At 33.7% G+C, this 14,183-nt stretch overlaps 2 protein-coding genes across 5 annotated transcripts; both read left to right on the forward strand.

The window, feature by feature from the left end:
• Nucleotides 1-765: 765 nt before the first annotated feature.
• On the forward strand, nt 766-6,191 carry LOC108335640 (uncharacterized). 4 transcript variants are annotated; one of them, XM_017571698.2, is made up of 8 exons: nt 766-853; nt 978-1,156; nt 1,244-1,301; nt 1,896-1,964; nt 2,028-2,123; nt 2,368-2,460; nt 5,282-5,370; nt 5,518-5,812. In XM_017571698.2, the coding sequence occupies exons 2-7, from the start codon at nt 1,008-1,010 to the stop codon at nt 5,330-5,332; spliced, it is 516 nt and encodes a 171-aa protein (XP_017427187.1). In that variant the 5' UTR covers nt 766-853; nt 978-1,007; the 3' UTR covers nt 5,333-5,370; nt 5,518-5,812. The 4 variants fall into 4 exon arrangements, 2 of the variants coding, with proteins under 2 accessions (XP_017427187.1, XP_052725184.1); XM_052869224.1 differs by having other exon boundaries at nt 772-853; nt 1,000-1,156; XR_008245559.1 differs by lacking the exon at nt 766-853 and adding an exon at nt 5,938-6,191 and having other exon boundaries at nt 860-1,156; nt 5,518-5,560.
• Nucleotides 6,192-9,796: 3,605 nt separating this feature from the next.
• Nucleotides 9,797-13,975, forward strand: LOC108335945 (AT-hook motif nuclear-localized protein 5). The gene is made up of 5 exons (XM_017572179.2): nt 9,797-10,820; nt 11,995-12,062; nt 12,658-12,789; nt 13,087-13,245; nt 13,464-13,975. Exons 1-5 carry the CDS (start codon nt 10,331-10,333, stop codon nt 13,698-13,700), a joined length of 1,086 nt encoding a protein of 361 aa, XP_017427668.1. The 5' UTR covers nt 9,797-10,330; the 3' UTR covers nt 13,701-13,975.
• Nucleotides 13,976-14,183: the final 208 nt, after the last annotated feature.

The raw sequence follows: 14,183 nt of genomic DNA on the forward strand, positions 1-14,183 counted from the left end.
ATATACATTCAAATCATGAAAATAAAAAAATTTACAAACTTTAACAAAACCTAGTTAATAAAATTTTGAAATATTTCTAAGAATATTCAAATTAAAACATATTTTAAAATATTTCTACAAATATTCAAATTAAAAATTATGATATATCTTGATCAAAATCACATAGAGAATAAATATTAAATTATTAATAATTAGAATTTAACATATATTTCATCATTTGAATTTCAATATACATTTGGATGGTGACAAAAAAATTAATTACAATTATATTAAATTAGTGTATCATATTAAATAAAAATTATTTATATTTATAGTGATAAAATTACACTTATAATAATTTGTTAGAAAATAAATATAATTATATAAAAAGATTAAAAGAACATTTTATAATAAAAATAATCAACAAATAAAAGTATTAAAAAATATTAAATATATGATTTTGAAAAAATTTAGTAAACTATTAAATGAAATTCAGAAAACAAAATTATAATTAAGGATATAATAAAAAAAAATTCTTTAAAAATTTACAAAACTTTTTAAATATCATCGTACTAAAAAAGATTAAAATAATAAAAATTATTTTAGCAGATAATAATAAAAGATAAATGATAGATTTTTCATAATAGACCAAAAATTTGTATTATTGAACACATAAGTCAATCATTCTCATATATGACAAAACAAATACAATAAATAAAAATATTAAAATATGATGCATATAAAATATTTAATTGACACTTGAATGTAGTTACACATCGATTTTAATACAAATTAAAAAAATACTTGTACTTCAAAAGTGGTGTCTGTGGTTAATACTCCGTCCTGGTCCTGGTGGAAGAGAAGAGAAGCTGGGGTAACTTTCTGCGACATTTCTTCTGCGGTTCCTTTAGATTTAGTTGCATTTTTGCTCTCTGATTATGAATAGCAAACCCTAGATTCAGGGTCATAATTATTCATTTACTTATCCGATTTCGAAGGAACGCTCATCCAAAATTATAGGCAGATAAATGAGGTACATGAAGCCCTTGCAGTTGTTTCAGCATTTGAGGAATTCAACCCGAAACCAACGGGGAAGGTTGCTCGGTTTGGATGTTGGGGAGAAATATGTTGGCCTCGCTCTTTCTGACTTTGACAACAAAATTGCTTCACCTTTCAGGTTCCATTACTTCACACTCTTACTAAAATATAAAGCTTTATTTCGTAATACTAACAGTGCATACTCTTGCAATTTGTAATGCCACAGTGTTCTCGTCAGGAAGAAATCAAATATTAGTTTAATGGCTTCTGATTTTCAGAGTCTGGTAAGCTTCTTCTGTCCTCTGAATTCAAATTAAACTTATATATAGTTGTAAAGTATGTTAATTGAGTTGTTGAGGCTCTTAACATGAACGATACCATAAGTACACGCCATTTGCACCAGCTTTACTACTTGTTTTGTTCAACTATATTCCTCTTTCATCCGTGTCTTGACAAAATATATACACTACATACTTGAGGCACATAAGATCCTTCACCAGTTCTGCATGTTTTCTAGTTCAGTGATCATTTTATCCTTTTGCCTATAAAAGAAAAATGACTATTTAATCTGTTTAGTAATGATTCTTTTTGTTATTTATGTGAGATGTCTCTTCTATCTTTGATGAATGCTGATGATGTAAGATTGCCCTTTCAGGTCAACAGTAGTCGCACACAATTGTGTTATGGAAATACTTAGTGATTTCACTTGTACCATGTTCTATTTGTATGTTAGTTAGCCTGACCCTTGGTTTAGTGTGCACGGGGAATGCATATGATATATTTATGTATTTATTTTTATCATTTATAGATACAACCTAGCGAATTGAACAATAATACTCCGAAGCATGTTATGATGACTTCAGCTTTCTTATATGTAGATGTCTGAATATTCCTTGAAGGGATTTGTTGTTGGCCTCCCTTTTGACAGGCATCGGGTGGCTTCTGAAGTGAGTTTCATTTCATTGATCATTCATATATTCATTTTCCTGTACTCACATTTTTTTTTATAGGCTGCGCCGGTGAAGATCTTAATCGATCAGCTCTGTAGAACAAAAATGCTTGAAGGAGTAAAGTATACATATTGGAATGAGTGCTTTACATCAAAAGTGGGTTAACATGATTGCTATTATGAAACTTAATGAATTTACATTTGCCCCGAGCTATTTTTTCAAAATGACTCCAACCTCTCCCTTGGTTGGTGACTACCACTGTTGAAAGAATTAAATATCTATGAAGTGTGAAGTGGATATTGTATATTGAAGTTGTACAAAATAATGGGGAGTTACCAATTTCTTTCAGCGAATAAACTCAAAGAATGTGACAAAATCTAAAGTAGAACTTTGTTTGCAGAATGTGGAATTGCTTTTAAAGCCTTTGAACTTGAATCATCCAGTACTCTCCAAGACTATTCTAGACAAGTTTGCAGCGGTCGGAATACTTCAAGTGAGTTCTTTGCGCTGCTTCTTGACATAATCTACTATTCTACTCCTCATGTTACTCATTTTGGTAAAGATAATGTGTTCTCTTCATTTGCAATTGTACTAAGGGTCTATTTGAACATGATTCTCCATAAGAAATCTTAGGAGAGAAAAGGAAAAAGGAAATGAAAATTAACTTATATAAAAGTTAAAAACAAAAATTTAGAGAAGTTATATGAAAGGGGTTCTACAAAATAGCTTATGCATAAACTAATTTTAGCTTCTGAAAAGACTATTTTTTTTTGTTTAATAGCCAATTTTGTCCCTAGTTTCGTTGACAAATCTCAATTTAGTCCCTCTTTATAAAAGTGTTTGAAATGAGTCCTCACTTTTAAAATTTAGAGTCAAATTAGTCTCTTTCGTTAAATATAACCAAACGGAGTTAATGGAGTGATGATCTGACTGATTACGTGTCAAAATATACTGACGTGTTCGTTAATTAGAGGAAATATAGGGTTTTATTAAGAACACCCCAAGATGTCTGCAGGGACCTAAACACTTCTAACCTATATTTCAGTCCCTTCTGCTAAACACGATTACGACAGAGAAGGACAAGAACAAAAAGGGCCACATTCAAAAATCAAAGGCTTCCCTTTCACAAGATGTCCCTGCAGAGTGTAAGGAAAATCACCCCCATTTTTCATAGCACAAAAGCATCCATCACCACAACCATTCACACAGTCACAACCAGTAACATTCCCACTCTGATGAAACACAAACTGTGGAAAACTTGTCCTGGCAAGATACTCATAGTTAAGGGGATCTCGATCATCATCTATGTTGTTAAAAAGGCGAACAGGAACATTCTCCTTCTAGCTGGACATATCAGCAGAAAGAAAACGAACAATATTCGATTCCATTTCACCCCTCCTAATATTCCTAGCTTCCTTCAAAATAACACTTCCCATCTCAGCCTGCCCCTCAATCCTGGAAAGCCTAAACTTGTAAACCCCAAAACCAGATTTCCCCTTTTGAAACCAGCACTCAGTAATCTTATACACTCCATCATACACATACACCTTACCAGAAGCAGAAGCACTCCCCTCATACCTCATCCCACGAATAACCCTCACCCCCACTGGAGCTCATACTTGCAGGAAGATAATCAATGCCAGCCTACATCTGACCGTGCAACCCAAGCACACACAACTCCATTATGAAAAGGAACAAATCCCCCACCAAAATCCCAGGGATCGCCCCAACGATTCGCTTCTCCCGGTTCAACCACAGTCCACGCCACCGTGAAGCATCTTCACAGGAGCACCACCTCGCGCAAGCCGCGACGCAGAAGTGCCCCAATGCCTCCATTCAGCCAAGGACAACACAGAATCCAAACCAACATCACCCTCACCAAGTTCAGAACTTTCTCCACCCTTTGAAGGATTTTCAACAATGCTATCAGAATTCGACTCGGGTGACTTCAATTTAGTGAACTCACCACCCCTTTCAGCTTCCACGTACAGCATAAGCGCCTTTTTCTGCATCAATTTAAGCATGTTCAAAAACCCATTGTTCCTCGAGGGGGTCAGGCTCTACGGCAACCCAACAGCGTGACGAAATCCGGCGTGACCCGAATGATTTCACTAACGGGTCGACCCGAGAGGCCCTGAATGAGCAACACGGCGATGCCTTTGGTGAGGACAGAGTCGCAGTCAGCTTCGTAGATGACGTTGCGGTTGGGGTCGAGGTAGGCTCAGACCCAGACCTGGGAGACGCAACCTTGGACCTTGTTGCGTTGGTTTTGAAGTGGGGCTCAAGGGGTTTGAGGTTTTTGCCATAGAAAAGGAGTTGTTCGTATTTGGCCTTGGGTTCACAGACGGATTGGAAAAGGTGGACGATTTCTTGGAGCTTCGGAGGAAGGTCTTCGATGGGTTGAAGGGAATTGGATGACGATGACGATGATGATGGCGGCGGCGGCAGCGGTGATGATGATGGAAGTCTCTGGAAGGTGATGGATTTAGAGAAGAGAGTTTTTCTTATAGAAGAAGGGAAAGCTGGGTTTTGGGGAAGAGGGAGAGAAGGATTGTCTTCTCTGAATCGAGATTCACACAAAGGCAAGCAAAAATTATGTAATTAAGGAACACGTCAGGACTCACATATAACACGTAACTACTAACAGCTGCCACATCATCACCCCATTAACTTCGTTTGGTTATATTTAACGGAAGGGACTAATTTGACTCAAAATTTTAAAAATGAGGATCCATTTCAAACACTTTTAAAATGAGGGATTAAATTGAGATTTGTCAACGAAACTGGGGACAAAATTGGCTATTAAACCTTTTTTTTTCTTCTTAAATTGTCTCTTCTAGATGTGCTTTTAGAAAAGCTTGTGCAAAAAGACCATAAGCATATTAAAAATGTACTAGCCAGTGAGGCCTCGAATTGATGTGTATATTTTTTCTGAAGTAGGAAATGGTTTATTTGTTTTTCTTTTACATTTATAAGCCAAATGTATGACAATGAGAGCCTTGAACCGAAAAATAAGTGATTCCTTGTCTGTAATTATTGGGCCACATCCACTAGATGGCCGTCATTTGATCTGACTATTTATGCACTATAGCACCAGTATATTCTGTCTGGTTTTCATGGTTCGCATAGGAATTAGATTAAATTGAAAAGTAAATATTTTTATTTGCAATTGGGCAAATGGACCCTACTTATTTACTAGGGCTGAAGTTCAATCTGAACCACGTAAACATCTTGTTTAGATTTTATATCATTTGAGCCTGTATGTTATGTTGAGCTATATAATTAGGTTTCTACTTAAATTTTTTATTTTGTAGGGGTACCTGGATTTTGTCAACAGGAAAATGAAACTGACAGCAGTGGAGTGAGGAACTCTTAATTTTTTGTTACTTTTCAAGCTTGCTATGTTAGTCTCTCTTTTTTTTTTTCCTTTACGTGATTGCTATTTCTTAAAACTAGTAACTTACTGTGGTAGCTCTCCTCCTTTTTACTTTTATGACCTTTTCTCTTTATAGGTTTCACATTATTTGATGAATTAATGCTCTTTCTACAGGTGTAGGCATGGGTCACAAATCACAACTACCTCTGAATTAAAGGTTGGTTGGGGGACAGTATAATAGATTTTAAATTTTCCTATTTTTGCATTCTCAGTTCTGAAGCTGAAATGGAATGAATCATGTCACTTTCAGTCATATTAGGATTAGTTTACAACCTTGATGAAATCGTTAGATGCTGGGCTTAGTTTATGTTTCATTATGATTTGATAAGAAGAGCGGCCACAAAATGACGACAACACTGTAGATTACATAAATTATTGGAATTAATTTGATACATTTTTCTTGCACCAAGTACTTGTATTTTTAACTTATATCACTGTTTATGAAATTGTTTTTTATTTATGAATTTGTTTATTACATTGGAGGGAAAAGTTGTAGTGGGAGATCAAACTTCTAATATCACATCATAATTTTAGACTGTACCGACTGAGATGAAAGCTCCGCGCAGGTAGATCCATTTATTCCATTGTAGATTGAGAAGATTTTGGTTAAACTATTTGAGGTGCGGGGAAAATTGGCACATTATGTATGATTTTGAAGAAAAAAAAAGAAAGCCAGAAAAAGGGCTAGCAATCCTAGAGACAATTTCTCACCATATGTAAAAGTATTAGAAAGATTCATTGTATACATGGGTGGGAAAAATTAATTGAATTGCACTGAATTATCAATTAATTGTATTATTAATTGTATTACATTATATCAAAAGTATTGAATTGTTTTGATTAAAAATGGAATTATATCATTTTATAGTTCAGTTTGAAAAAAAAAGTCTCTAAAGTTATAATTAAGTTAACTAGTCATTAATTTAAAAGTACTTTGTTTTATAAATTTTTACTTATTTGAGAGTTTCTAAAGTTATAGTTGAGTTTAGTTGTTGTTGACTCGAGCAAACTTTGGTCATATATGACTTGGTTGAATTTGATCAATTTTCATTTGGAGTTAATTTGGTTGACTTATTTTCGAGTCAAATTTTGGTCAGGACAAATTGGATTAAATTTCGATCGTGGTTGACTCGACTGAATTTGACTAATATTTAGGAGTTGACTAAATTCGGCTGAATTTCGATAAGGACAAACTCAATCGAGTTTAAATTTCGGTCAAGATTGACTCGATTGAGTTTCAGTTGTGGCAGTCCCGCTTGATTTTCAGCCATGGCAATTCAGGTTGAATTTGACCAATTTTTGGTCAGGGTCAACTTAACTGAGTTTCGACCTTTGACATCTCGACTGAATTTGGTCGAACTTCGGTCTAGACTTGTCTTAACATTTTACCAGACTTGACCCATCTCAACCTTTGGTCTGTCTTGACCTTTTGTCCTGCTCAATTTGTCTCAACCTTGAACTCAGTCTGACCTATCTTGACATTTGACCTAACCTGGCCTGTCTTAACCTTGGTTTGACCTATCTTAATCTTTGGTTTGATCCATATCAAAGTTATGTTGTGTGTCAAAGTAGAAAAAAAATGTAGTATAAACTTAAGACTCTTGAACTTAATGCATGATTGCTTAAGGATTTAAAGAATTAAAACTTGAAGGGTTATCATAGGCTCAAAGTTACTAAGAATAAGATTTGAGTAATCTTGTGAGTTTTTTTACATGAATTTGGAATTGGGATGATTGTGTATGCATGAAAATGAAGTTGATGAAATATAGTCTTGCCAATTGTAAATAGTTTATGTTAAATTTCTTGTTGCACACTAAATATTTGATAAAAGCTTAAAAAGAGTTTCTTTATTATTTTTGAAATTTGTTGTCTAATTGAGTTGTGAATTGTGAGAGTTGTTATGTATTGTACAAATTCATGTGAAGAGAACATATTTATTACTTGTTACGTGTGACCGATGCACTTATCATTTTTCACTAACTTGTTATAAAAAAACAAGTGACAATATTAATTTTAAAACAAACATGATCTCCAATAAAAGAATGAGTTGAATTCCTGTTTTAAAAAAAAAAAACTTAATCACCAATTAAACTATCTATTTCTACAAATATAACAATTACAATATATAGGTATTTAAACTTTTTAAATTTCATATGGTCTTTAAACATTTTAAATTTCATTTTGTATGGGCGTGACCTTCCTCTTCTTTCTCCTTTTCTTCTTTACTATATTTTCATTGCTTTATCATCATAACATGATAAATTTTGTGTTTGGTGCTTCAGTAGCACACTCAAGTTTTTTTAATAGCAGCATACCACTTTCCTAAAGTATTTCATTCTCTTCGTCTCCATATTTATGTGCATGTTTTCAACCTCCTTCACCATCTCTATCTTTATCTTCTCCATCATCATAAACCTGTCATGCAATACCTTCATCGCTTCCATAATCTCGACCACCTAATTGCATTTCAAAAGGGTGTGGCACTCTTGCAGAAATCCGAAACTAGAATCGGATTCTAAGAGAGGGAAATCAATTCTTGCAAAGAGAGAAAAGAGGATAATAAATTATTCTTAAAAATGAGGACCAAGAATGTAATTTAAGATGAGTTGATCTGACTCTCTTGTCTTTTTCTCTCATTTAAACTAATGTACGTTGTTTCTCAATCCAGCAAATCTTTCCTCGCATTTCTTTTCAAACCACTTAGATCCAAATGGAGTTGTTCTTTACATTTCTTTCATTGATACATCAGATAAAACAATTTTAAACTTTAAACTTCAGATGCATTTGATAGCATGAACATTCTTATAAAGAGAGCAATAAGTGTGTTTAGTTTGTATTTTTCTTTAGAAAGTGGTTAGTAATTTACTCATTAAACATACCTAAATTAAAAACATCGTTTTTTTCTTGGCCATAATTTAATTATGTATTAAAAACTCCATGTACATTATTTATCGCATGATCACTTAAAAAAATGAGAAGTGTGTTTGACTATAGTTGTTTTTGTGTCATCAAATAATAACTATTTTATAACTTCATTCATGTTTTTTCTTGATTTTGTCATTGTGTGATCAAATTTGATTTTATCATATGCCACAAGCCTCTCCAAAAATAAATAATTAAGAACAAAAATTTGAATATTATATTAAAATTATTCTGACGTATGATTATAACAAAATCAATCAAAATCATTAATTAAAACAGACTTATAAAGATAACATACTAAAATTAATAACAAACAACCTAATAATTGAAAATCATAACTAAGTACCAAACTTAGACAAAAAAAAAACTCATAAATTCGTTTCAAATTTCAAAACGTCAAAATATCACACCAACAACAAATACAAAAGTTAAATTAAAAACAGCATACATATATTTTCAAAACTCAAAATGAATCATAGTATAATCAATTTATATAATTAACACTTGAAAAACATTATAAACAACGAACAAAGTTCACATATTTTTTTAAAAATTTAAATAATTACACAGCGCAATTTGAAAAATCTTTGTTTAAAAACTAAGATAAACTGAAAACAAAAAACTAGAATCACAGACCAAAATAAAAAAACTAAAAAACATCATTAATCAAGACACAACTATTGATTTCAAATATAAGAATTGCATACATAAGAATCAATTTGCATAATCATCATTTATAAGGTAAGGTAAGCAAGAAAATTACACAACAGCTCCAAACGTGAAAAAAAAAAATTATAACTAGCTCCAAACCTGAAAATTCACCAATGATTAACTTAATGTAATATTTGAGTTATAATTTTTATTTAAGATTTTGGAATATTTTGTAGAAAAATTTAATTAATATGAGACGAAGATGAATAAAAACAAGCTAGAAATATAAAATCATCTAAGAAAAATACAATTATAATTTACTACCTTTTAAAGATAATGTTATCTTGGTTTAACAAGATTTGATTATGGGAGGATGTCAATAGGAAATTTAGTACTATTTACTTTAGATTTTATTTTAAATTAGTCTATAAATATGACTTTATATCCTATAAAGTGTGCACTGAAATAAATTTTTGAAAGTTGAAAATAAAGAATGCCTCCAATCAAGATATTATCATAAGATAAGGGTTGATTGAGCAGGATGAAGGGGGTGACCTGACAATTGGTTTATACGAAAAGGGTCATTTGGTCTGTATTTGGTACTTTGGTAGGCCCACACTGTCTCTCCAAATTCCCACCACTATTCTTCCTTTCCCATTACTCCATTATTACTATTTTTTTATTTTCCTTTAAAAATTTATAATAATAATAATATTGAATTTAATGCAGATAGATACATATATTCTTTTCATTTTGATTTTCATAAAGTATTTAAGCACACTCCTCTTTAATTCAAATGCCTTCTTAACTTAATTATTTATATTATTTTTATTTTAATTTCCCATTCTCTTCTCAAGTCCCAAGTGAAGTCCCATTATTTGTCTTTTCTCTACCCGTTTCCCACCCTTACTCACACTGCATTCTTCTGTCAAAACCCTAGATTTGAAAAATCTAGGGTTTTGTTTTCGTAGCCTGTTACGCACATGATTCCGGAGCACAATCCCCACTCTGCTAGTTTCACTTTTTTCTCTTAATCTAGGCCTCTGCCTTTTTCTACATTTTCCCTCACTAACCTGTTCTGCATTTACTTTTCAAAATCTTTGAGCTTGAATCTTTGGTGTTTCTTGGCTTTAGATCTTCTTCTAGTATTCGTCGATTTAGGGTTAAAGATCTAATCTTTCCATCATTCTGGAAGCCATTTGCTTTTTAACTTGTAGAAGGGAATCTTTCTCAACCCCTGTTATTGTGTCTTTATTGGTTTCTTAGTTGAAGATAGCACCAGTGAGAGGATTTCGGGTTGAGGACACAAGATAGAGTATTATTTTTCACAATTGACGAACCTGTTGGTTAATGCATGGATGGAAGAGAAGGTATGGGTTTTCCTGGCGGCTCTGCTCCATATTACATGCAGCATAGAGGAGGGGTTAGTGGGTCTGGTCCTGGAACTGGAACGCCCTCTGGGTTCCAACCACCTTCTGGGTTCAGAGCTTTGTCTAATGTCTCATCAGGTTCTACATTCTCATTAGAAGCTAAGCCTCCGTCTCAACCTCAGCCTCAGCGGGGAGGTTTCGGTCATGGAATTAACTTAGGTTCCTCACCTGGAATTAACTTAGGTTCCTCACCTGACGGTGGAGGCGGTGGTGGAATGTCTTCTTCTGGTGACCCTGTGAAAAAGAAAAGAGGGAGGCCAAGAAAGTATGGTCCTGATAGTGGGACTGTTTCCCTGAGACTCTCTCCCTTGTCTGCCACTGCTAATTCCACCCCAGGATCAGGCACTCCCTCAGAGAAACGGCCTAGAGGGCGCCCACCTGGAAGTGGAAGGAAGCAACAGCTTGCTAATTTAGGTACTTTTATAATTATGTTAGTTTGAAATTATAATTATAAATTCCTGTTGATTGCTTGATCTGTTGATAGAGATTCAACTTCTCAAAAGTGAAACTATCATTTGAAAGGGAAAAGTGGGGTGTTAATAATTGTTGACAAGTTTCCTAAAAGAAGTTACCTTGTTTCTTTGGCCCTGAAGTTGACGGCTCGCTGACCAGTTCAATTTTTTTTCCTATTGAGGTTGTCAACTTGCTTTCAAGTTCATCCTTTTAGGGTATGCATGAAAATAAATTAGGAACAAAAGCAGTGATATTAAATATTTTTAAGAGACTGAGTCGTGTATTTTATCTAAGAAAATTAATGGAGAAGATTATGGTAAAATATGTGTACTTGTATATAGGTTGTTAAATCTGATTTTATGCTTATTTTGGTGATTATAAAAATGGACAACTGTTAAAATTTATGATTAACATCCCAACTTTGGGCTTTTATTTTAAAGAAAGGCAGTGAGCGTGCACCCTTTTCATACTGTATTTTTCCTTACACGCTTTATTGTTTGAAGTGGCAATTTCTATTTTACTATTTTCTTTTTCTTTTATCTATTTGGAATATTTTTCTATTTTTTGCCATTGTTGTGCTTTATGTTTGTGGCGGTTTTGGCTTCCAAGTTATTGATATCTCATTACTTTTTAATTATAAATCTTTCTTCAGAAATCCCTGAATTGATAGTGATTGTAATATATGGATCTTCTGAACACTTTCAAGATATGTTGAACGGTGGAAATTAGTGTGCTTGCTTCTGCTTGAGAAAAAGACAATTTTTTTGTCTAGCTTTCTGACAGCTTTTGAAAAGAAAGTAAAAAAAGTGTTAGCAGAAAGAAGTGCCCATTGTTATAATTTCTGATGTTCAACTTATGTGCGGGTTCTCAAGCACATGGTTTACAGAAGCAACATCGTGATTCTAATTTTGTTCTTATGGTGATTGCAAGATTCAAATTGCTGGTCTAGTTTCATTCTAAAGAATTCAGAAACCATGAAAATCTGAACATTTAGTATTGAGCTACCCTTTCCTCTCTGATGAAATTGTTTATTTTCTATTATTTTAATGGTTAGTAGTAATTGAAAATGCCAAGTTTATCTTTTTTTCCATGAAATTTGTAAACTTTTACGGTGATATTATTTCTCTCTTCCTAGGTGAATGGATGAACAGTTCTGCAGGACTAGCCTTTTCACCTCATGTTATCACTGTTGGAGTTGGGGAGGTATTTCACAAGAGCTATAGTTTCCTATAGTTTGTTTATTTCTCTTACTGTCTTTTGAAATCATAAATATATAAATGTTTAAGCTCACGTTGGATATTTCAAATTCTAAAAGCTCCTAAATAATTGTTTACGTCAACATGATGAAAATATGATTTCCCAACCAAAAAAGTTGTCTTCCATGATTTGAGAGATGTTGTAATTAGTTGTATGTACTTCATGTACTCATTCAGAAATGATCAAAAGTAGTTTAGAACTGGTATTTTGTTTTTTTAATTTTAGAGTGCTTCTCTGCTATTGTTCATAATATTGATATACCGTTCATGGATGGTCAATTGCAATCATTGAGTGCACCCAACGATTTAATAGTCATGTAGTCTGGGATTGTCAATGGCGTATAAACTGAAGCATCACACATCAATGTGGTTACTGATTGGATATAAAACTGATGATATTTAATGGATCTATCTAATTTTAATTTCAGCTGAAGTAATCGGTACATTTACTTTTTTTCATCATGTTGTAAACCTTCAAGATGGTTATTTATAACTGTACATTAATTTAAATGTTACTTGATTGTAGACTTTCTTTGTTTCAGGATATTGTAGCAAAGTTATTCTCATTTTCACAGCAGAGGCCAAGGGCTTTGTGCATCTTAACTGGAACTGGTACTGTTTCTTCTGTCACTCTGCGCCAGCCAGCTTCTACTACCATCAGTGCTTCTTATGAGGTTAAAGAACTGAACACTGCATACCTCGACTATTAGAAATTTTAATCATAAATATCCTTCATCTCTATCTCCTCTGCGTGGTTCTAACTTAGTGACAAGTTATCATGTAGCAAGTTGGTTAAGTTATAGTTCTGTGCTGTCCAAGAAAAGGGGTAAATGGTAGCAATTCTGGTATTGCAATCAAAATTCAGCTTTATGCAACGGCTAATGAGATTGAGTACTGTTTAAAGTGAATTAGGTTTCTGTTCTTATCATGATGCAATAGTAAACATTTTTTTTATCTTGTACGGTTTACAGGGCCGATTTCAAATATTATGCTTGTCTGGTTCTTACTTGGTCGCTGAAGAAGGTGGACCACGCAGTAGAACAGGTGGCATGAGTGTTTCCCTTTCTAGTCCCGATGGTCATATTATTGGTGGTGGTGTTGCCAGCCTTATAGCTGCAAGCCCAGTCCAGGTATATTCTTAATTGCCCAAACTCTATTTCTTGTACTTATGCGCGCTGTATGTTCATTCAAGATGTTAAAACAATTAGTTCAGCAACTAGAAGGTATTCTGAATGGGGTGGAAGCAGTGTTTAAGCCTAATAATGATTTACGTTCTTGTGCATCTGTACATGCTTTAGATACTAACCTTTTCCCAAACATTGAGAATTTGAGACTTCTCTTGGTGCAGGTGGTAGTGTGCAGTTTTGTATATGCAGGCTCTAAGCCAAAGACTAAACAAGTGACCACTGCTACAAAAGATAACAATTCTGAACCTCAGAGTAGTGACAAGTTAGCTTCTCCAGCCAGTGCTCCTCCTAATCAAAACTACTCTTCTCCTGCCCCAGGCATGTGGCCTGCTCAATCAAGGCCATTAGAGGTGAAAAGTGCACATCCACACACTGGTATTGACTTGACGCGTGGGTGAACAACATTTATTACTTTACAAGACATTGCAGTTTTGTATAGAAATCTCTTGTTGTAAATGAACCGAATTTGTGAGCATTGTGACTCTTGCTATCCCCGTTTATGGGTGACAAGTTCTTGCTAACCTATGCTGTAACCAATGGATTTCGGGGTCAAGTAACACTCTTGACTTAAGAAAAAACTGTTTGGTGAAGTGAAAAGCAAAATATCAGGATCAAGTTGAAAGCTTGTGCTAATCAATTAATTAACACTTCAAGAATATCACTTTGATGATAATAGCCTTGCTCCAATGCCACCTCAGTTCTCATTTTTCTTACTTTTTCGGTTTCCAATGCATTAACTCATTACTATTTTCTATTTAATTCGTCTCAACCACTTGGGGGTAATAATATATCAGGTATTCTATTATGGTCTACGATTAATCTTAGATTATTTATGAAGAATGTGCTTATAGAATTTCAGCATGGCATCAGGAATCTGTGAA

Source organism: Vigna angularis, chromosome 10 (genome assembly GCF_016808095.1).
Source record: "Vigna angularis cultivar LongXiaoDou No.4 chromosome 10, ASM1680809v1, whole genome shotgun sequence".
Lineage (NCBI taxonomy): Eukaryota > Viridiplantae > Streptophyta > Magnoliopsida > Fabales > Fabaceae > Vigna > Vigna angularis.